Below are 24,386 nucleotides of genomic sequence, written 5' to 3' on the forward strand. Positions count from 1 at the left end.
TGTGCCTTCTTGACCATCGCATCTACGTGAGAGCGCCAGGACAGGTTGTCAGTCATCATCACTCGCAGGAACCTGACTGTCTCAACACTCTCAACTTCTGCTCTGTTGATGTAGATGGGGGCATGTATGGAGGGATTTAATTGTCCTTTTATAGTTTGGAATTGTTTAGAGAAAACAAAGAAAGTGTATTTCAGAGAACCTTCTCGATCAGAACTTTTCTGGAAAAAATATTACATGACATTGAGTAAAGGATGTGCGAATGGGATTAGCTGCATTCTGGTGAATTGGTACCTTTGTAATGGCTTTGTTCTATTCTGAGTGTTGTGTGTCTGTGCCCTGTGTTCCTTCTAATGTAAATGGTTTTCCCCTAAGTACTCAATCAAAACAGCACCATGATTTTGACTATGATTAAATCTCCTTGAACCACTTGTGCTCAAAATACAACATCCTGGTTTCTTGACTCTTCATACTAAAGTGAGCCTGTTACTCATGGTGATCTGAGACTCAGATGCCAGTATTTACAAGAGGTGGGCAGAGCAGTTTTATATTTGAAAAATCCAGAATATCCTCTGATCCTACAGAATTTAAGGCAGGGCATGAAAATGCCTTTGTTTTATTTCGATTTCATTTTGATGGACTAATTGATGAGCAGAGAGTAAAGAGGGAGTGATTGTCAAGGCAAGAATAAGATATAGGTTGGAGAATGCAGATCAGAATTCAGCAGAGGACCCAAGGGAATGCAGAGGTTGCGCTAGTGTTATTGACCTACAAGCAGTGCTGGAAAGGGACTTATTGCTATTTCTAGGAATCCTCACCTATCTTTTAGCTGGATACCTTGCCAGCCAGAGGTATTTTTAAATTACCATTGTAAAATCTGAGGTTTACATATCTATTTTAATATTTTTAGTGAGGAATCTGTTTCCTGAAAGTAGATTGGTCATCCATCTCCTATAAATTCAGCTTGAACATCCTGCCCTTCTTAAAACTAGAAATAAATGGGTTGAATCCTAGTTCACAATGTTTAATATTTAAAATATCACAACCAGACTGAACCCACCCATTTTTGGGAAGCTAAAGGCCCACCTCCTGTAGCTGACAAACAAATTTAAAGTGTCATATCGCTACAGTGTTTAATTTTTCCAAATACGCTTAACCCTGGACCCAGCATTTATCAGACTTCAATCAAAAAGCTTCAATTCTTCAATTGAAAACATCAGTTGGAATTCCTCCACCCTAACAACAGGATAATTTTGGCTGCAGTGCATTTTTCCACCACATAGAGACACTACATAACCTTTTAATTTTATCTATTATTCAGCATAAAGTGAGTCATACATTCGGTAATTGTGTTAATAAATTGCGTGCATAATTAGGAACATCCCTGAGACAAGCAACTTCCAATCTTAACCTGCCCTTGTCAGCAAAATACTACAGAAAACAAATTAATACATGTGAACTTTTTTCTTCAAAGAGAATATAAATGTTTAGTCATCACTTGATTGCCATGCAACTTGCATTCTCTACTGGCAGACTCATGGGATGTGGGTGTCACTGGCTGGGGCGGGGCAGCATTTACTACCTATCCCTAATTTCCCAGAGGGCAGTTACGACTAAAAACATTGCTGTGGGTCTGGAGTCACATGTAGACCTGACAGGTTTCCTTCCCTAAAGGGCATTAGTGAACGAGATGGTTTTTTTTTCCCCTTGACAATAGGCAATGGATTCATAGTCATCATTAAACTCTTGTTTCCAGATTATTATCGAATTCAAATTCCACCATCTGCCATGGCAGGATTTGAACCCATTTTCCCAGATCACTATCAGGGTCTCTCGATTAATAGACTAGCGATAATAGCACTAGGCCATCACCTACTCATTTGAATCTTCTTTAACAAGGTTCCTTCAATGGTGCTACATATTAGAAGGATGGCAAGATCAACAACACCTGCAAGTCTGTCAGCATCCTGACTTGAAAATAAAGAAAATTGCTTTTTTGTTGATGCTGGGTCAAAATGCTGGAACTCCCTTCTGTCCTAGATGTTCAACAAAGTTGCAAATCAGCACCTCCTCAAGGGAGATTAGGGATGGGTAATTGATGCCGACCTTGCAAGTGACACCCATAATCTATGAATGGATAAAAGGAATTTTAGTGGCCTGAGCATAGACGAGGCACAGCCTTTGAGTGGTCTCCCTGTACTCTCAGTCTGCTGGCTACACTGGCCTGTAACTAAACACTTGCATTGGCACAAAGCTGCTTTGTGCCCTTGACTCACAAGTGATCAGACATTGTAAAAGGAATGCAAGAAAGTCATTGGGTATCTTAACGGGAAATGTGCAAACTGAACAATAACATGCAAATTCAATCCTGTGTCTTGGGAATGGCTTTTATAGTTATAGGCTGTTTCTTCACAGAGTAGTGTAAACAATTGTGGAAATGCCAAGTAGCATTAACTTACAGCTGCACTTCACAGTTGTGATCTATCAGTGTTTGAAAAAGGTTTGGTCTTATACTCATTTGGATCAAGTTGGAAAGAAAAATAATACTCAGGGAATGTACACTGACAGACGCAGTGTCGAGTTTCTGATCTCTGAAAGGTATTCTTGATTACAGCAGGCCTCAGGAGGAATCTCCTACTTGGAGTGGATACATGGGAAAGATGTTTATGGCAGCCACTAACTACCTCCCTACCCAAGTCTCGGGCATAATTAACCAGGATCGAGCATTTGCCACAGTACGTCTCAACTTCTCTGGGCAACGAAGCATCTGTACACTTACGGTGTAAGTAGCCATGACAGAGTTGACTAGCTTTCTTTGTGAAACACTCAACAAAAATCTGAAAGAACTGCACATGCTGGAAATTAGAAGCAAAAACAGCAATTATTGGAAAAACTCAGCAGGTCTGGCAGCACCTGTGGAAAGAAAGCAGAGTTAAAGTTTCAGGTCCAGTGACCATTCTTTGGAACTAAGTCTTATATTGTTAGTTTCTTCTTTTGTTTAGTTTAAATGTAAGTATAGAAACAGAAACAGACCCTTTGGTCCAAACCGTCCACGCTGACCAGATATGCCAACGCAATCTAGTCCCACCTGCCAGCACCCAGCCCATATCCCTCCAAACCCTTCCTATTCATATACCCATCCAAATGCCTCTTAAATGTTGCAATTGTACCAGTCTCCACCACTTCCTCTGGCAGCTCATTCCTTACATGTACCAACCTCTGCATGAAAAAGTTGCCCCTCAGGTCTCTTTTATATCTTTCCCCTCTCACCCTAAACCTATGCCCTCTACTTCTGGATTCCCCCACCCCAGGGAAAATGCTTTGTCTATTTGCCCTATCCATGTCCCTCATAATTTTGTAAACCTCTATAAGGTCACCCCTCAGCCTCTGACACTCCAGGGAAAACAGCCCCACCCTGTTCAGCCTCTCCCTATAACGCCTTACTGAAGTCCATATAGATCACATCTATCACTCCTTCCTCATCAATCCTCTTGTTACTTCTTCAAAAAACTCAATCAAGTTTGTGAGACATGGTTTCCCACGCACAAAGCCATGTTGACTATCCCTAATCAGTCTTTGCCTTTCCAAATACATGTACATCCTGTCCCTCAGGATTCCCTCCAACAACTTGCCCACTACCGTCAGGCTCACTGGCCTGTGTGTATTGTAAGGTATAAAAACTCAGTGAGAAAATAAATATTTAGGGGTTGAGGATGAGTGAAAGGAGATAAATTGCCAAAGCTGCATGACATGGAACTCAGGATGCTAAGAGAAATAAGGGAAAAGATGACCATCCTGTTTGGCTCCAGGTTGGATGACTGCTAATGTTGTACTATTGTTAAACAAAAGATAATCCATGTAATGCAGGCCAATCAGTTCATTCTCGGTTGTGGTGAGTGAGAAAAAAATCTGAGGGTCAATATTTTAAATTAGATTGCAGAAACCAATCAAGGACAGTTGGATTGGATCTTTTGTAAGAGAAAAATGTGTCCAATAAGCATAATTGAGGTTTTTGATGATGCAGCAAGGAAGGTTGATTTAGTCTACATGCATTTTAGCAAGACTTTCGATAAGGGTGCCCATGCAAATTGGACAATAAAATCCATGTCGTCTAAGAGCAAGTTGCACATTGGATCCAAAATTGGCTTGGACAGACTCCCTCTATGACACAAAGGGAAAAGTTGGACTGGTAGTTTGTAACTGGAAGGCAGTTTTTGAGGCAGTATTTCCAGGGTTCATTATTTGATTCCCTGAAGCCCCTTAATTTTGTACACCTCAATAATATCTCCTCATAGTCACCTCTATTCCAATCTATCCTATTTTTCCTCATGGCTAAAATTCTCTAGTTGTAAATCTCTCCTGTATCTCATGTAAACTGCATTCTTCCCTGGGTGTTACAGTGGTTAGCACTGCTGCCTCACAGCGCCAGAGACCCGGGTTCAATTCCCGCCTCAGGCCACTGTCTGTGTGGAGTTTGCACATTGTCTGCGTGGGTTTCTTACGGGTGCTCCAGTTTCCTCCGACAATCCAAAAGTATGCAGGTTAGGTGAATTGGCCATGCTAAATTGCCCGTAGTGTTAGGTGAAGGGGTAAATGGGTCTGGGTGGGTTGCACTTCCACGGGTTGGTGTGGGCTAAACGACCTGTTTCCACACTGTAAGCAATCTATTCTAATAGGACAGATAACATGGTCAAGAAGACATAGAATATTTTCTTTAGCTAAGTTATATATGAGCAGGAGGGTTATGCTAGAACAGTCCATTTGGAGCAGAGCTGAAGGTGTTATGTACAGTCTGATCACCACCTTACAGAAAGAATATAGTTTACATGAGATACAGAGGAGATTTACAACTAGAGAATTTTAGCCATGAGGAAATATAAGATAGATTGGAATCACTTTCTTTGGAATAAAGGTGACTATGGAGGGATATTATCGAGGTGTACAAAATTAAGGGGCTTTACCAAGTATGATTAGGAAGGACCTATTTCCTCTGGCACTGTGAGATTAATATCAAGGGTCATACATTGGCAGGATATTTCTAAAGGAGTTGAAGAAAAATATTTTCACTACAGGGACGATGAGGGCACTAAAACCCAGTTGCCTGAAAGGATGGTAAAGGCAGAAACCCTTATCACATTTAGCTTATAGTGCAAGAGATGCAAAGTTTAATTCAGTGAAAATGCTGCCTTTTAGCTGGCATTACCAATGAACTAAATGGCTAATGAATGGGCAGAAAAGTGTCTTGGCCTATTGCTATTGGAACTAACTTGGAACAAATTAACCACACATAAAAAAACTATTGGGGAAACTACTGGTCATTTATGTATTTTAGTTTTTAAAAACATCTGTCTGCAAATGAGTAGCTGTGATGAGACACCCTGAGGGTATACTAGGTATCAGATATATTTGAGCATCTTTCTCTCCATTCAGTGGTGAACAAATTCTTTCGTGCATTTTTATAACGAAATCATGAACATGTTCTTTGGAAAGCAATTATCATAAATGGGTAGGAGGACGTTGAGAAAACCATCCTGGGCTGTAAATTAGACCAGATTTGGCTGTTAAAAAATGATGAAATATGTTGCTGTATTGTTTCTGGGTTTAGTAAGTGTATTGTTTTGGTGAACAGGATACAGAAGTTACCTCGACTTCTTGTTGCTGCCTCGGATGGATTTCTCTACATTTACAATTTGGACCCTCATGATGGTGGAGAGTGTGTTCTGATAAAGAAACACAGGTGAATGCTTATTCTGCAGTTACCAATGAGTATTTAGAAACTTAACACTGCTGGTATAGCTGCGGAGTGCCCACTGAATCTTGTTTTGAACATGGTATGATTTAATTAGAGTACCATTTTGCAGTTAAGTGCCTGAAGGCAACATCAAGAACTGAACAAGTTTACAAATTATAGGTGTGCTGTATCTCTGCTGTGCTTAAGATTGGTCTTTCAAAATGTGATCAATTATTTATTTGATAAACATCTAAGAAAGAGTACAAGACGTTCTGTAAATTTCAGTTGCTCGCTAGCTTCTATTTACCTCATTGTTATCAATTGATAGGCAGCACCAGTGAAACTTCACTGCATGTGGTCCACAGTAACGTCTTCGCTTCCAATGGAAATATTTATCATGTGGATGACTGAAATAGTTACTACGCTGAGCAGGCATTTTTGTGGTTTTGAATGCCCTTTCTTACTGATGGAACCTAAATTTAGAAATTTCCCTTACTGTTTGATTACTCTTTAGTTGTGTGTGGAGGTTGCAAACTTTAAAAAAGGTATTATTTAGTTGTCTGCCTTCAAAGGATCATCCTACATGCATCTTCATCCTTCTGTCCCCTTCAAGCTGACTCCACTGACTTTACAGAATAATTTCTTTATTTCCTTACTGGTTAATTGAACTAGTGCCTTGAGTAGGAATCAGCTTTTCAATGTGATATAAGAGGCTTTTGTCATATTGGCAGTGTCCCTACCTTTGGGCCAGGAAGTTATGATTCAGGTTCCACCTGCTCCAGAGTCATGTAATAACATCTCTGAACAGGTTAATTAGAAAATATCTATAAGGGTCACCCTTCTTTATGACATCATAGCAACCTTAAGTCATAAAGAAAGGGGTCACCCTTCACTTGATTTTTTTCTCTCAGGTACAAAGTCCAGCAGCAGCTCTTCCCAATGTGTGTGGAAACTGGAAATTTAACAGGAAGAATTCTCTTCAAGGTAGGTAGCCCACACTGTTCCTTGGCAAGTTTTATTATTTTTGATCACGACATTTGTATGCAGTAAGAACACATATTACATAATACAATGCATGTTTGCCAGGAACTCAGAGTGCACAAGGTTCTTTTTAATGTAATTTTGATGTAAAGTACTTAGAAAATGGTAAATGTATAGCACAGTTTTGCTGTTTGAAAACTTTGGATATGCACTGTATCCGACTATATTGCACCTTCACTGTAAGGAGACATCTGGAAGTAAATGTGATTGTTTCTGAATCGCAATTTGAAAAATTGTACATTTTGTGTTCTTTTATTGTTAGCTAGAGGGGATAAACAACTTTACCATTATTTGGACAATGCTCATAGTTATGTTCTTGGTCTAATAACCTCGTGTATGGGAACATAATATTCTCCACTCAAAATTTATTTGCAGTAGAATTTTACAATGCCAATCAGGCAGAGAATTGCAAAAACTGTTCCCAGTCGGCTTCAATTAATACTTTAAAATGGAATTGTTGACAGGTATAGCTTGGTTGCTATATAAGATTGTTGAACCAGTTGCTAGAAAAGATAAGGTGAGATATTGCTATTCTGTGTTTTCTCAATATGTTTGTTCTCCTGGTTGAACTGGAATCAAAGCTAAAGAATTCCATTTACCCTCTACAGTGGATGGGAGGATGGGGACACATACACCCATCAGATGCAAGCACAGTAACCCCAATGGATCTCAGTATGATCGTCAGAGCCAGTTTACAAGTCACCTTTAGCTGTGGTTGGTTGGAGTGGGAGCAGAATCTAATCCTATTAATTGAAAGGAGGAATCATGTCATGATCACCACATCTCAAGTATCTATGATTTGGGACTATCAGGAGTGAGATTCAAACTCATTACCACCTAATGGCAAGAATTGAAAAAGCTCACAGATTGTAAATATGTTAGGGACTGTTAAATGAGACAATTCGGTAGAAACATTTTTAAAGAAGGATATTATGATTCCAGCAGTTACACCTAATGTTTTATCTGGTACTGGTAAAACTATTGATTCAGTATTACTACTTTTCCCAACTAAATCAGTGGGAAATGAAATGTAATTTGCTGAATTATAACTGATGATATATAATAATATCACAGCATGCCTGAACATCAAGGCAAGGTCGATTTGGAGCACCCTTTAAGGGTGTTTCTGAAAACACAATATTTCTGCTTGCGTTGAGGTTCTCTGGCAGGTGATAGGAGGGTATGAGAGCGCGATTCCAATCCTCCACTGAGGGCTAATCGCACTGTTGGTGTCAGTAAGATTAGCAACTCATTGGAGGTGAGGATGTAAACCTATACCCCATGTGGCATGTGGGATCTGATTGAGACGTATAAGATAATTAAAGGATTGGACATTCTGAAGGCAAGAAGCATGTTTCCATTGGTGGGTGAGTCCCGAACCAGAGGACACAGTTTAAAAATATGGGGTAGGCCACTTAGAACAGAGTTGAGGAGAAACTTCTTCACCCAGAGAGTGGTGGGTGTATGGAGTGCTCTGCCCCAGAAGGCTGTGGAGGCCAAGTCTCTGGATACTTTCAAGAAAGAGTTGGATAGAGCTCTTAAGGATAGTGGAATAAAGGGTGATGGGGATAAGGCAGGAACAGGATACTGATTGAGGATGATCAGCCATGGTCATAATGAATGGTGGTGCTGACTCGAAGGGAAGAATGGCCTACTCCTGCACCTATTGTCTATTCTCTATTGGCACTTTGAAAATGCAAATATCTATGTGGAAGCTCAGATTTTGACATTTTTGATTTTTTGCTTTTTGGGGGGACGGTTCAGGCTGCACAATGAAGATGACAACAATGACACTGCCAAATCTGACTTGACACCTTCCACCTCACCAACCTATGCAGCAACTGTTGCCAAAACCAGCTTAGTACCTTCGCCATCGACAGCACCAGGTATCAACTCAATCTCAGCCATTTGGAATATTTTATATTTGACTGCGCAAATGATTATGCCCTTTGTTCCAGGTACGTCACACAGAGAGCTCTGTGAGCAATACAGTAGAACAAATGAAATTTTAATAAGTTCCAATATCTATTACACAGTGGATATAGTGGCATTGTGATAATAACGGTGAAGAAATAATCCATTTCCCCAGGTTGATGCTCTGGGGATAAGGCTTGAAATTGCATCATGGTAACTGATGAAACTTAAATTCAATAAAATCTGGAATTGAAATCTAGCCATCCATGGCAACCATGAAACTAATATCAAATGTTGTAAAACACCATCTCTATAAAGGGAAATCTGCTGTCCTTACCCAATGTGGTCTATATATGACTCCACATCTGCAGTTACGCAATTCACACTTAACTGCTTTCTGAAATGGCCTGGCAAACCACTCAAATCAATTAGGACAATTGGAGATGGACAACAAATAGTGGAGATGCCCTCATCCCATGGAAGAATAAATTAAAAAGGGAAGGTCAGGCCTATGCAGAATATAGGCTATCAAATTGTACAAGGAAATATTTGTGCTGTCATCTACATTATGTAATGAAGTTGAACAAAATCATTGAGAGGTGGACTAAACAGTGTAATGCATTTAAATAGTCTGTAAGATTCACTGTTATTTAATATTCCCTTCCAGGATATTCTGAGGATGGGGGGACTCTGCATGGAGAGATCATTCCTGAACATGAGTTTGCTGCTGGTCCATTACATCTGGATGATGAGACTGAATTCCCTCCTGTGAGCATACAGAATAACTAAAGCCTGAGCCAACGCTTTGTCACTCAAGGGCAAGTGAAAATAAGAAGAATGTATCTCAGTAGCAAACATACCTTCATTCAACAATGAAGCTGGTCCCTACTATTTTGATTAACACTTTAAGGAATGCATGGCATCGAAAAGTGATACAAGTTTATATATATTCCTCTTTAGCATTTTGTGATAAGTAGCATGATTGGTGGAGAATTTGGAATAAACAAAGAAATAATGTTTTCCCATATATTGAGGATGTACCTCAGCAGCCAGAGAACTGAAACCCCAAAATATTGAGATGTACCCTCGGTCTATAAATTTGCAGTATCTCTGCAACGTTACAAGACATGCATAGGATATTGCTGTTGCTAAAAGTACAAATTTTGCAACTAAGTTATGTAGACTGACATCTTGGAAATCTTATGATTGTGTTTGATTTGTAGTATTCACTGCAGGAGTAGAGTGATCAGCTTCACCCATTTAGGTGTGCCTACTTCTGTCCTCTCACCCCAGACAGGTTATTGCACATATTGAAGGGAAAAGTAGAAAAAATAATTTTGACATTTTGAGCCTTAAACTTTAACAGAGAAAAAATAATTCAACTTGTCTAGTGGTTTGAACATTTTATGGTTGCTTCTGTTCAGGAATTTTCACAGTATAATTGACATCGTGCACAATTGTGTGTTGATTTCCACTGCAAATATTAATTTTGACTTTCAGTAATTGGTAGGATATGTTTCTGCAGAAATAATATAATTTATTAAATATTTAGCATCAAATTAGAAGTGAAGGACTGAACTCTGATCTTTTGAAAATTGAAGCTTTCGTAATCTTGACTCCTCCATTGTGTGTGAAGCAAGTTTAAAAGATCAGTAAATATTTCTGTGAAGGACATTGAACATTTTTATTTGTGATCAAGATTAGAGGATTTGTTGTAGCATCCTAGAAGTATCCTTTTTTCCAGAACCCATTTTATCTTAAAACACCATTATTAACCAATCGTAATTAACATATTTCTGTGATTTGCTATTGACACACAATGTTACATTCTCACAGTAACTGCCTTTATTGGAAATGTGGCCTGGGTAGTCTGGGTGAGTTACCAAAAAAACTGAAGTGTCAACATTCCAAACATATAAATTTTAAAAAAACCAAGCCGAGGCAGTTCAATCAACTGATGTAAGTAGCTTAAAACTTTAATACAGAACTAATTGCTAATACTTTCTCTCAGAGTGAAATTTTTTTAAAATTAGATTGATTTTTTTCCCCTCATATAAGTGCAGGACTTCAAGTTTTCTTTGAAGGGTTTTGCTATAATTACACAGACGTTGCAGCATTCATGCTTTACAGTAACACTGACATCAATTTGACATTATTTTCAACAGTAAAATGTTAATGCTTGCATGTGATACATATGCATGAATATGTTACAAATGACAAGCCAGTTTAATGCTGGACTCTCTACTGTTTAAATTCTTAATGACGGAATTAGCTTCTGAGGTTTATTATGTTCTCCATTTCCACTCTTCTTTTGGTATAATTTCCGAAGGACATGTCTGAACATTTATCCACATCACATGCACTTTAATAGTTCAACAGCTGTCTGGCACCATTTATTCAGTACACAGAGGTTTTACAGTAATGGCAGTGAGTGGATAGAAAAGTCACTGAGTGACACATATATGTGGTCGGGAAATAACCTTCCTTTTATGTTTAATGACCTTCAATTGCTGGCTGTTCTGCCTATGCCATCAATTTGGAATTGAGTATCAGCACTTTTTAATAGCTTTGTGAAAACAGTCTCTGTTTTGGTGCTCACAGCTACAGACAGGGATCAGGAGTTGATAAGGTCAGATTTGTAGTGTCTTGATGGGTGCAGCCCATGGCATACTGCCAGGTCTTTGATTGAAGAGTGTTCCATTGTTTTCAGTGGGTCACAAGGAAAACTATAGGTCAGAGATGTATTTCAGCTGTGTTTTTGTCACTGATCAGTTTTTACAGTAACTCATAAGACTTTTTTGGCGACATCTTTTTGTTTCAGACTAGCTCTACTAAGTGCTGCTCAAGTCTGATTTATAGATACGATCTTTGAATAATGGGCTCTGGTATGATAAGGCATTCTGATTGCAAAGCATTACATGCATTTTGAGGCTGGCTACTTTCCTATAGTGTGCACTGTGAAAGCTTGTTGATTGGAGAAAAATTTGTAGACCCACGTTTTCTGAGTTGGATTATTTGTACTTAGAATTACAGCTGTTAGAAGAACTGCTTCCCATTGCTTCCTGGTAAGCTGTAATAGCTCTCAAACTAACATGGAATCAATTCAACTTCATGCAGCTACAAACAAATATTGATTCAGTTGAGATCCTATTGAACATTTAATTCTCCTTGTGGCTTAGCATGATACTGCAGAAGCTGTCAAAATTATTTAGTACTGAAATAATTGTAGCATAGTGAGGGGGGGGCTAGGGAAAACTGCAGAATGCTGCATCATGACAAGAACATTAGAATTTGTAGGAACAGAAAGATGTATCCTTTCTTGAGAGACTAGCCTTTACTCTTCAGAAACACTTCTGATTCTTTAAACTAAAAATGAAGAAACATGCCGGAAACTATGAACAGGTCAGGCAGCATCTGCCGAAAGAAATAGGGTTACCATTTCGGGTTTGGCATCTTGAATGAAATGAATATAAAATCAGAAAGATGCCATTTGACCTATTGAGTCTGCACTAACCCTCTGAAAAGCGCCCCACCCAGACCCAGGTCCCCCAACTTTTCCCTGTAACCCCTCATATATGGTGGCCAATCCACCTTGCCTGCACATCTTCAGACTGCCAAAAAAGAGAAAATGCTGGAAAATCTCAGCAATTCTGGCAGCATCTGGAAGGAGAGAAAAGAACTGACGTTTCGAGTCTAACTGATCCTTTGTCAAATACTCAGTTCTTTTGTCTCCTTACAATGCTGCCAGAATTGCTGAGATTTTCAAGCATTTTCTCTCTTTTGGTTTCAGATTCCAGCAGCCGCAGTAATTTGCTTTTATTTTTTACACCTTCAGGTATCTGTTTCTCTATGTAGATTCTGCCTGAGCTACTGAGTATTTCAAGCATTTATTTGTTTTAATTTAAGACTTTCTAATCTGCAATATTTTACTTTTCTATTAGCATTTCTAACTATTTCTTTGATAATCTGTTCCACAATTCTACTTCATGTTGAGGAAAGAAGATTTTTGCCTGCCTGTTCATGTTACTCCTGACTTCTTTATCTTTGACCTGCTATTCGCACCCTCTATTGTCATGAACAAAGGCTGGATGTTTCTCAGTGTTCTTCCCTTTACAATGATCCCTTTGATGACAATCCTTTGTACAGAAGGCAACTCACATCAAAAATAAGAGGAGTAGGCCACTCGGCCTCTCAAGCCTGGCATGTCTTTCAACAAGATCGTGGTTGATCAGCCCCAGGCCTCAAATCCTCTTTAATGCCAGCTCCTCGTAGCCCTCAATTCTTCAATGCTTCAGAAGTCTACCTTCTTGCTCTTTAAACACTTTCAGTAATCTAGCCTCCAGAACACTCTGGGGTAGAGAATTCCAGACATTCATCACCCTTTTGGGAGAAGAAATTTCTTTCCATCTTAAATGAGTGTCCACTTGTTCTGAATTGTAACCCCTAGTCCAATGTTCCCCCACTCGTGGAAACATCTTCTCAAAATCTATCCTACTGAGCCCTTGGAATCTTTTTCTTTTTGATAAAATTACCTGTCATTCTTCGAAGCTCTAGTGACTAAAAGCTTAACCTATTAATTGTGCTTGAGGGGTCAACCCCTACATCCCAGGAATCAGCCTACTGAACCTCTTTTGAAATGCCTCCAATGCCAGTATATCTTTTCTCAAATACAGTGACCACAGCTGCATACACATCACTATCCATTGCTCCTATATAATGACTCACAAATGCATGGATTCCTTCTTTAATCAACAAAGCTCCCTGAGCCATAATAGGATCAAGTCTTGTTAATTTATTTTTATTTGTGCCATCAGTTCATCCATCTTGTTACTAATGTTGTGTGCATTCAGGTAAAGAAACAGAGCTTTGACCTTTTACCACTGTTGTATGCTCTTGTTTTAATATCTGCTGTTGGGCTTATATTATCATTTACCTCTTTACTACACTGTACCTCTGCTTTTTCATTTATTTTGAATGTTTTTAAACTTTCCTTAAACTCACCACTGATGCCACAAACTAATTAGTTTAAAGCCCTATCTACAACCCTACTTGTATGATTTTCCGGGGTCCCAGCATGGTTCAAATGAAGCCAAATCCATTGGAACTGCTCTCTCTTTCCCCAGTACTGGTGCCAGCGACCCATGAATTATAGGCAAAAGTGAGGACTGCAGATGCTGGAGATCAGAGTTAAGATTAGAGTGATGCTGGAAAAGCACAGCAGGTCAGGCAGCATCTGAGGAGCAGAAAAATCGACATTTCGGGCAAAAGCCCTTCATCAGGAATGAGGCTGTGAACCTCCAGGGTGGAGAGATAAATGGGAGGGGGTAGGGCTGGGGAGAAGGTAGCTAAGAGTGCAATAGATGGGGATAAAGGTGATAAGTCGGAGAGGAGGGTGGAGTGGTTAGGTGGAAAGGAAGATTGGCAGGTAGGACAGGTCATGAGGATGATGCTGAACTGGCAGGTTGGAACTGGGGTAAGGAAGGGTGGGGGAATGTGGAAACTAGTGAAGTTCACATTGATGCCCTGGGTTGAAGTGTTTCCATGAAATCTAATCTACATAGCAATCTTTGAGTCATGCGTGTACCTCTGTAATCTTATTTACCCTTTGCAAATTTTCACATGGCTCAGGTAGTAATATGGAAATTATTACCTTTGTGGTTCTACTTTTTAATTTAATCCCAAACTGCTCATAGTGAGTGGCACGGTAACACAGTGGTTAGCACTGCTGCCTCAAAGCACCAGAGATCCAGTTTCAATTCCCACCTCAGGCGACTGTGCAAACTCCACACAGTCATTCTCCCCGTGTCTGCTTGGGTTTCCTCCGGGTGCTCCAGTTTCCTCCCAAAAAATATACTGGTTAGGTGAATTGGCCATGCTAGTATTAGGTGAAGGGGTAACTGTCGGGGATGGGTCTAGGTGGGTTGCGCTTCGGCAGGTCAGTGTGGACTTGTTGGGCCAAAGGGCCTGTTTCCACACTGTAAGTAAGTAATCTAAAAGCCAGCAGCAGGATCCCTTTCCTAGTCCTCTCTATAATTCCTATCTATCTAGTCCCAACCCCCGGATTCAGCATCGCCCTCTTGACCTACAATCTTTTTCCCGACCTCTCTGCCCCCACCCCCTCTCTGGCCTGTCACCCTCACCTTCTTCCACCTATCGTATTCCCAGCGTCCCCCCTCCCCCCACCCCACCTTTTTATCTCAGCCCGCTTGGCACACCAGCCTCATTCCTGAAGAAGGGCTTTTGCCTGAAACATCGATTCTCCTGCTCCTCGGATGCTACCTGGCCTGCGATATCTTGCGCTGTTCTGGTATTGTACAGCTTTCTTCCAACATCTGTGTTATCAATCCACATATGCCAAAATGCACAGTCTCCATTTCTCTGTGCTTGCTAAATACTGCTCCATCTCTATAGCAACAACTTACATTTATTTTACCACCATTCTAACATAAATTGTGCCAAGATGCTACATTATGGATTAACAATGACACTGTCACTTAGGATGCTAGGTCTCATAACCAAACACTTGATTGAAGAGGTGGCTTTTAAGAAGTGTTTTAAAGTAAGGTGTCCAAGCTGTGTTTACTCTCCAAAATTCTTGAATGTGTTATTAATTCCCAAATCATGTTTTTTTTTACTGGGGGTTTCGGACCTCATCACCAAAACCACCAATTTCTGTCACAATAACCTCCTCCATCTTTCCCTTAGTCCATCTCCTACCAAAAACTTCATCCAGGCCTTTATCACAGCTATCCAGTTCTTTCCCAGTTGATCTCCCATTCCCCACCCATGAGACTTCATCTCATTCAAAACTTAACTCTGTCCATATCTTCCTTTATGAAGCCTTGCTCATCCATCACCTGTGGCTTACTGATCGACAATTTAAAGTCCTCATACTTCCATTATATTCCTACATGATATCACTCTTCCCCATCTCGGTATCATTCATCAACCCACAACCTCTCCTTACGCTAATGTGCCCCTTTCTGTTAGTCCCTATCAATGGTCTGGACTCCTACTCAAAAAGACAGTGATGAGATTCTAATTTCGTTTGGGTGAAAGTTTATTTTGAGCATACCCATGAGGCCAGGAATTGCGCAAATCATCTGTCCCCCACCTTCTTGAAGGCCTTTCTTGTCGAATAATTTGTCTCCTGAAATTTATAGAAGAAATTAAGAATTGACTGTGTAACTCAAACTCACACATAAATAGATACCTACAGGAAGAAATATATCATTAATGGTACTACATCACAAAATAAAATAAAACCATAAAGAATTTGAACTGATTTAATAGATAAATATTTAAATGTGACATGATGCTTGTAAGGCAACTATCATTTGTGTCAGGAGGGAATAATTTCTTCAGACTCATTTGAGGTAAGCATTGCTTGTATCAATGCCTGTAGGACAGACTTCCTGTTCAGTATGTAAGTGCTTATGTGTAGCAATATCTTTGGATTACTAGAATGTCGAATAGCAAACAAGATGCTGGGTTTTAATTTGCATTTTTGGTGAATTATTAATCCATTTTCTAAAATTATTTTGCACAATTTAATTATTACATTATTACTACAATTAAAAGTAGGGCATTAGGTAATATTGTAGAACAGAGACCCAGGGGTTCAGATACATAATTCTTTGAAGTTTACATCACATCTTGATAGGGTGGTTAAGAAAATATTTAGCACACTTGCATTCATTGCTCAGACCTTTGAGTATGGGAGTTGGGACATTGTGTTAAGGTTGTGCAGGACATTGGTGAGACTCCTTCTGGAATACTGTGTGTAGATCTGGTCACCCTCTTATAGGAAAGATATTATTAAGCTGGAGAGGTTCAGAAGAGATGTGCCAGGAGGTTGCCAGGAATGAAAGGGTGGAGTTATAACAAGAGGCTGAATGGGTTGGGACATTTTTTCACTGGACTGTGAGAGGTTTAGGGTTGATTTTACAAATGGTTTTAAATCATGAGAGTTATAGAGAAGGTGGATGGCGGGTGTCTTTTCCCTAGGGTGGGGAATTTCAAGACTAAGGGGCATATTCTAAGGTGAGACGTGAAAGATTTAAGAAAGACATGAGGTACAATTTTATTACACAATGGTACATGTGTGGAATGAACTTCCAGAGGAAGTGATGGATGTGGGTACAGTTATAATATTTAAAAGACATTTCATAAAGTACATTAATAAGAAATGTTTGGAGGGAAATGGGCCAATTGCAGGCAGGCATTAGTTTAGTTTGGGAACATGGTCAGTATGGACTGGTTGGACAGAAGGGTCTGTTTCTGTGCTGTATGACTCTATTGCCATTAGCCCATTTATTTTTAACTGGTTAGAATAGAACCGATGTGCTAACTGAGGAACCTAGACCTCATAGCATCAAGGCAATAATGAAAACAAGGCATCAATGTAATTTGAACATGAATTACAAAATCAGATGTACTACACTGTAGAGTGTGGTGTGTTATTGGAATAATGCAGAATACTTTAAAAAGCAAAGAACTGTGAATGCTGCCAGTCTGAAATAAAAACAGAAAATGTTGCAAATACTCAAAAGGTATGAAAACTGCATAGAGGGGAAAAGAGAAAGACGATACAGTTTTCTTTTCTGAGTCTAAAGAGTGGGCATAAAACTAGGAGAGACTTTCCTTCAATGTCAGGTTAAATTTGCTCATGCAATTATGTTATTCTCAGCTTATTACATATGAATACCAGGTTAAAGTGCCATATTTTATGAGTGGGCAGGCAGGAAGTTCCAGAGACCGCCAGGGTCATATTATCAGGATGCCTTATTTAAAAGGCACCCCAACAGCACTTTACTCTCTGTGCAACCCAGGAGCATCACTCAACCTCTGCTTGTCCCTCTGCACACACCAGTGGAGTTCTGAGATCTGCCAAAGGCCACCCTATGCATTACTGACATTCTCTAGGTGTTCTCCTGTAGGGTGTCTGAGAGAGAAAGAATATATTGTATCTGAGGGATGGCAACAAGAGGCCATTTGGAGTGATCCAAGGTAGCCAGGAACAAGGTAGATGCAGACCTCAATGCCCGTGAGACTGTCAAGACAAACTGAATCTAGCATTGCAATGATCTGCTGCACATGAAGAGGTATGTATCCATGTCTATTAACTGCTTCATGTTCCTCCCAGAGTGAGCTAGCAAGTAAGCTTATGGTTGCACAGGACTATCCCATAGATGAGATTGGGTACCCAGTGTCTCCAGCACATGCCTTATATGCAATCAATGAGTTGTCACTTCATTGAGGCAGCACAGTGCTACTGCCTCTCAACCATCTGTCAAAACAAAAAAGATTTCGAACAACCAGCAGTTCACGCAACCACCAGCTCACCAAGTAGGAGATCCTACACATCTGAGAGCTTTTCATCAAAGCTTACATGGGACAAGGTCATAAACACAAAAGGTGTCTCAGTATGAACACTTCACAATCATATCATGTCCACACAACAGATGAAGCTTGACTGATTCCCTCTTTCAAATGTTGGATCACCTTTCAGTCAGAACCCTTAACACTTAACGTCTCCCTTACCACATTCTTCTTACTGGCAATGCATGTAAGCAGTTACAGCTCTGGGCAGTGACATCCCTGTCTATTCTTCATGCATTCTAGCTAATTTCTCTTAATGGTTCTTTTCTTCTGCAGGCAAAGAGCATGTGCAATCAGAATGTGAGTGCACAGACAGCAGGGCAAGGGGTGACACCTGACAGAAAGCTTCCATCTCCTTTTGCGGGTTAGGCTGCTGAGTGACAGTCAGGTCAGAGACAGGACCTGTGCTGAAGGAGGAATCGGATACCTACCCAAACATTTATCTCATCACAATCCCACGTGGCTCGGGACGTTTTGTGAAATGCCAGGCATTTGAGAAACAGGGGACTTGTGAGAGTTGGTGGTAGGAGGGACCCCAGCAAGGGGGAAAGATCTTTTATTCACTGAGTTTGCTTTGAGTTCAAAGCAGAAACTTTCCCTCAGTTATTTCAGGACAGGATTCAAGCCTGCTCAATCAGGCCGATGGGACATACCCACAACCAATTTTTTTAAAAATGCCACATTGGAAATGGTCTTGCAGTTGTTACTTGGTTGTAGCTCCTCAGTAGTCAGTACTGCTTTGGTTTTGGCTGACAGCCCATAACCCTGGGTTTGGCAAATCTGGATTCACAGCCACCCAGTGAGAAAGTTGCCAACGGTGACTCTCAGATGCATGTGAAGGGGCAACATCTCAGTAAGGAGTAAGGGTGAAGGCTCACAGTAGTAACAAATCTTTGCTTTTCTTTGCAGAGTCTGGGTCCCACCTCAACCGCCCCCCCCCCCCACCCCCTCCCCCCAGGCCAGGACAAAGAATAACATGAGCATTAGTCCCATTCCAGCAGCACCTCACAGCACTGTCCACTGTCCAGCAACTGGGATAGCTGGGAGCCTCGAAGCACCTTCCACCCCCCTCTTTGCCAGTGAACACAGGCCGCACCCCTCCATGGGTCTTCTATCTAGGGTAGGCTTGGCGTCACATTCTGGTGAGCACAGCACTGACATGCATCCGCATCTCAGAGGTGGGAGAAATGGCAGAGCCACCTGACATTCGGTTGACAGCTGGAGAACTGCCCCCACCACCCCCCAGTAATGATGAACCTGTGGACTCTGCCACTATTAATAATGGTGGAGGTGCAGAGGCAAGCATCTAGCAGGTAGGCCAGCTATCATGTGCTGACTAGAAGGAGAGGTAGACTCCATCCAAGTGTTGCCTCCAATACATGGCTGCTCCAGTGAACTGGGTGGTGGACAGGCCCATTTTGGATCTGCCAGATATTCCATCTGCTTGGACGCTTTCATTCACTGGCTGGGGACTGAGAAACCTTGACCTCCCTCCAGGTACTCCATCATCACAAGGGATGAGATAGGTGCCATTGGGAAGGAGGAGATACCAGATATTGTCATTTTGGGACACTGTGGGTTTGCCATGTTGCAGTAGGGGCCTAAAGCCCTCCAGCAGGTTAGGCTGCAGAGACTGCACTTGCACCTGTCCAGGAGGCTCAAGCAGGACAGGGCCTTGTTGGTCCACGTGTGACAGAGAACAACAGCCAGTGACAGAACCATTAATAGGATTCTTGAAAGTAAGCAGCAGTTGTTGTGGTGTCACCAAGGCCAGCAGTTGGAACAGCATTGGAGAACTTTGAGTGTACCTTTTGTACAAGCTGCACACTTGAAGCAAATCAAGCATTTTGTACTGAATTCCTTTTATCCAGTCCAATTTATTACAACTTCTGACTGTTCATGATTTTCTTGTGGACTATCCTGAGGGGCTATGCTCATGTGTGTATCCTGTGCAGACATTTGAAGAGCATTGTGACTCTCGTTCACTGTTGTCCTCCACTGTTGAAAATCACACAACACTAGATTTCAGTCCAACAGGGATAAGCTGATTTTCAACTTTGATGATTTTTTAACTTTGTCCACCCCAGTTCAACACCGGCTCCTCCACAGCATGTCCTACACTATAGAAGTGGAGCTGCATTGTTGGCTTTCACCAGTCAATCAGCATAGTCCAGTCTCTCTACCTCTCAGTGACTGGATGCCTCTTGAATAGAAAGCTTTGAGTCAAACAAGCATGGCCATTCCCTAATAAAAACAGAAATTGTGAGAAAAACTATGGTCTGGCAGCATCTGAGGGGAGAAATCAGTACAGTGAGCCTTCCTCAGAACTGATGCTGGCTAGGAATTTTTTTTATGTAAAAGATTTGGTGGGGATAAGGAATAAATGTTAGGTAGAGATGGAGAGCAAAGAGAGAGAAGAGTTGAACAGACAGAGGAGTGGATAATGATCAGTATAGGAGAATGAATAGCTACTAATGGGGACTAATAGTGGTTAACAATGAGTTGTGTGTAATAGTAGACTATGTGATAACAAAGCTGAAAATGTGTTGTTGGAAAAGCATAGCAGGTCAGGCAGCATCCAAGGAACAGGAAATTCGACGTTTTGGGCATTAGCCCTTCATCAGGAATCATGTGATAACAATGCCTGGCATGTGGGAGTTGGGATAAGGACATGGGAGAAGGTGCTTCCAGCCCTAAAATTGTTGAGCTCAATTGTAACTCAAGAATTGCAGGATTCTCAAGTGGAGAATGAGGTGCTGTTCTCCCAGTTTTTGCTGAGCTTTGCTGGAGCACTGCAGTGAGCCCGAGACAGATGTTGGCCAGGGAGCAGGCTGGTGTGTTGAAGTGGCAGGCAACTGGAAGCTCAGGGTCTATTTTTGCAGACAGAACGCAGGTGTTCTGCCAACCAGTCACCCACCTACCCCAGTGTAGAACACCTACTTTATATCCACATCCCACTCACTGATAGCCACTAATAGTTATTGTTGCTGATTTCCAGCATCTGCAGTTCTTTTGGTTTTTATATGGCCATGCCCTACCTTTCTTTCACCAGCCCACCCCCTATTCATTTTTCTTCTAATTCCCTTTGAAAGTGATCCCTCATTTTCAGTATTTCTCCTCTCCTTGTCCTGCTGGAAACAGCTGGTGTGGCTGTCTCCTTTAGACAAACAGGAAAGACCTGGTCAGCCTTCATCCCTTGTAGTGGAGCACTTAACCATAAGAAGGTAAACTACACATGACTAAGACTTCTCATAAGATAGTTGACCTTATCAAGCTTCATTCCTTACACCAGGAAGTGGCTTGTTTCTGAAGGATCCAAGTTAGTGATGAAACTTATATTCACTGGAGCTTGGAGGAAGAAGTCTAGCCCTTCAAACACATTATTATATATTTTTGGGGTTGTAAACACACATGTTTCCTGTTTTTGATTAACAATATTGTGCCCCTGAATGTAATTTCAAGGTATTATAGTACTATTAAGTATTCATGAATGATAATGAACGCAAAACAGATTCACATTGGTAGCACATTGGCTCATTGGTTAGCATTGCTGCCTCTCAGCACTAAGGACCCAGGTTTGATTTCACCCTCAGCTGACTATCTGAAGGGAGTTTGCAAATTCTCCCCATGGGTTTCCTTCAGGTGCTCTGATTTCCTCCCATAGTCTAAAAATGTGCATGTTAGGTGGATTGGCCATGTTAAATTACCCGTAGTAACTGGGGATCTTCAGCCTAGGTGAATTAGCCATGGAAATGCAAGGTTACAGGGAGGGGTGAGTCTGTGTGGGATGCTTTTTGGAGGGTCTTTTTGGATTCAATGTGCCGAATGGCCTGCTTCCACACTGTAGGGATTCTTTGAAGAGGTCAGGAAATCAACCCACCTGAAAGGTTCTGAGACTTAATGGTGAAACTTTAACCCAGTGTGAGGAAATGGAGGGCTTTGCCTCCTGCCCAATTAAGTTCCCTCACCTGTCCTTCTGCAAACTCCTGGTGGGTCCACAACATTCTGTGTCTCAGTTACTGTTTTAGGTCTTGACCTTTCATTACAACATTAGGTCAGAGACTTGAAATTTTAACAGAATATTTTCACTTTACTTATTCATTTAACCACTTGTGTATCACATTCATAATGTTTTGGATCAATGCTATTTTGTTTGAAGAAGGAACTCACAGGAACCATCAGTGTTTTAGTTCACATTAGCAATATGGTGTCAGTGAACATTTTTCATGGCTATGTGAGGTTTTATCTGTGAAAGAATAACAATGACTCACTATTAGTAGTCAACAAAATCTCCCTTCACTGTTTTGCCGCTCCTTATCTAGGTGGGTCATTTACATTGTACAGTTGTGAGCACAGTTGGGAGGCTACGCCCCATCTGAGTTTTGTAGGATACTATACAGACCAAAAGATGGCTTGGAGCACCTTAGAACAATCCTTGCTCTTAAATTGATTGAGGATTTGTCTTGCCTTTTCTTTTGCTCGGTGTTTTCCTTTAGCAGTGCAGCTGATAATCAGGAGGTTGGTTGTAAAGAGTGTGTAACATCATTTCAAGTTCTATGCATTAATATTGTAATGTACTATGCGACCAGACATTCATTGTGACATTGCGTTGGTTCTATGCATACAGATGATTGAAAAAAGTTACTTTTCTTTGAAAAAAAATGGTAGATTATATCACCTATTATGGTTCATTGAGCAGTATTTAATGTATACGATCCATTCTCAGTGAATATATCATAGACATTATTATCGCTGGGCTACTATTCGGGGGACCCAGATTCGAATTCTGCCACAGCAGATAATGGAATTTGAATTCAGTAAATCCCTGGAATTAATGGTCTAAAGATGACCATGAATTGACTGTTGGAAAAGCCCATCTAGTTCACTGAATGGCCTTTAGGGAAGGAAATTGTGATCCTTATCTGATCTGACTTCATGTGACTCCAGACCCACAGCAATGTGATCGAAAATGTGGCAATTAAGGATGAGCAATAATTGCTGGCCTAGCCAGGGAACTCCTCATTCCTTGAATGAAAACTGTGACATTGGTAACCAGCTCAAATTGCAGGACATTCCAGCTCTCCGCATTCCATTTTTAGCCCATTAGTTAACATATTGATGTAAAATTTCTGCTTGATGTTTAACAAACTTGTTCTCTACACATGTTAACTTGTTGATAAAATGGCTGAGAAGAATTTTCACCCCCTAAAGAATGAATACAGCAGGGCACAGTGCATGCTGGAGCTTTCTACTGTGCATGTGCAACAACCTGTTCTAACACACCCTGTCATTCCCTGATAGAAATTAAGGATTTGTTTTGGTTTTGGTAGATTTATTCAAGCCGAGGAAGCCACAGTGAAAAGAAGAAGAAGTTATGAGACTGAGAGAAACAGGATTAGATTCGTGAGTGAAGATAGTGATTGTAGACTCCACGATTTGAAGAACGGTCTGAAATCGGTACGCATTAGATGGAATAATTATTATTCACAAAGATCTTTTTAAAACAAAATCCCCATTAATCAGGAGAAAGTGAGGACTGCAGATGCTGGAGATCAGAGCTGAAAAATGTGTTGCTGGAAAAGCGCAGCAGGTCAGGCAGCATCCAAGGAGCAGGAGAATCGATGTTTCGGGCATAAGCCCTTCTTCAGGAAATCCTAGTTGATTTTAACCTACTGCGAATCCTCTTGCAAGGATGCCTTCCTTGAAGAAGCTCTCCCCATTAATCAGCCTTGTGTCTGCGACCAATTATAGTTGTCTTCAGGGAATCAAAATGAATATGTTATAAGGAAAAATGCACGACAAAACTAATCTAATTAACAACGTTACATGGAACAGAAATATTAATAATTTTCTTAGTATGGGTATTTAATCCTATTACTTTGAAAGATTTTATTATATAGTAGTTACTCTTGAAAATGTTGTCCAACATGTATTTTATTATTTTATATGTATATCTTAAACATATATAAATGTACCAATTTATCACCTCAAGCAGTGTCTTCAGCCAACCAGGCTGTCAGAAGTGCCTTTTCCAACTATTTTATTGTCAGAGCATTTTGAATGAAATTGCACAAAATTGTAATGTTCATCAAATAATGTAGCTATAGAAATAAAATGTTGCAATATGTTGCTGTCTGAAATTATTTAATCAGCCTTAAATAATATTAGGCTTTACAAATGTTTGCATTTCAGATATCATCAATAAATATTTTCTATAATGTGTGTTTTATATTTAAAAGATAATTTATTGCAGCCACAGCAAGCAAGTGGAATTTACAGTTCCAGAGCATAAGCTGAGTCTGCGATACATTCAAATCAGTCA

At 40.5% G+C, this 24,386-nt stretch overlaps 1 protein-coding gene across 6 annotated transcripts in view; it reads left to right on the top strand.

The window, feature by feature from the left end:
- wipi1 (WD repeat domain, phosphoinositide interacting 1) overlaps nucleotides 1–24,180 on the top strand; it is a 96,379-nt gene extending 72,199 nt beyond the window's left edge. For 3 of the 6 annotated variants that reach the window (XM_060844889.1, XM_060844895.1, XM_060844891.1), the window contains 5 exons: nucleotides 2,612–2,779; nucleotides 5,627–5,734; nucleotides 8,534–8,655; nucleotides 9,351–9,451; nucleotides 23,395–24,180. In XM_060844889.1, the coding sequence (XP_060700872.1) occupies nucleotides 2,612–2,779; nucleotides 5,627–5,734; nucleotides 8,534–8,655; nucleotides 9,351–9,451; nucleotides 23,395–23,442 (547 nt within the window). In that variant the 3' untranslated portion in view covers nucleotides 23,443–24,180. Of the gene's footprint in view, nucleotides 1–2,611; nucleotides 2,780–5,626; nucleotides 5,735–8,533; nucleotides 8,656–9,350; nucleotides 9,502–23,394 lie in introns of all 6 variants that reach the window. The other 3 variants (XM_060844894.1, XM_060844896.1, XM_060844890.1) reach the window with 3 other exon arrangements.
- The last annotated feature ends 206 nt before the right edge of the window (nucleotides 24,181–24,386 follow it).

The sequence above is a fragment of the Hemiscyllium ocellatum genome, chromosome 25, assembly GCF_020745735.1.
Source record: "Hemiscyllium ocellatum isolate sHemOce1 chromosome 25, sHemOce1.pat.X.cur, whole genome shotgun sequence".
NCBI lineage: Eukaryota > Metazoa > Chordata > Chondrichthyes > Orectolobiformes > Hemiscylliidae > Hemiscyllium > Hemiscyllium ocellatum.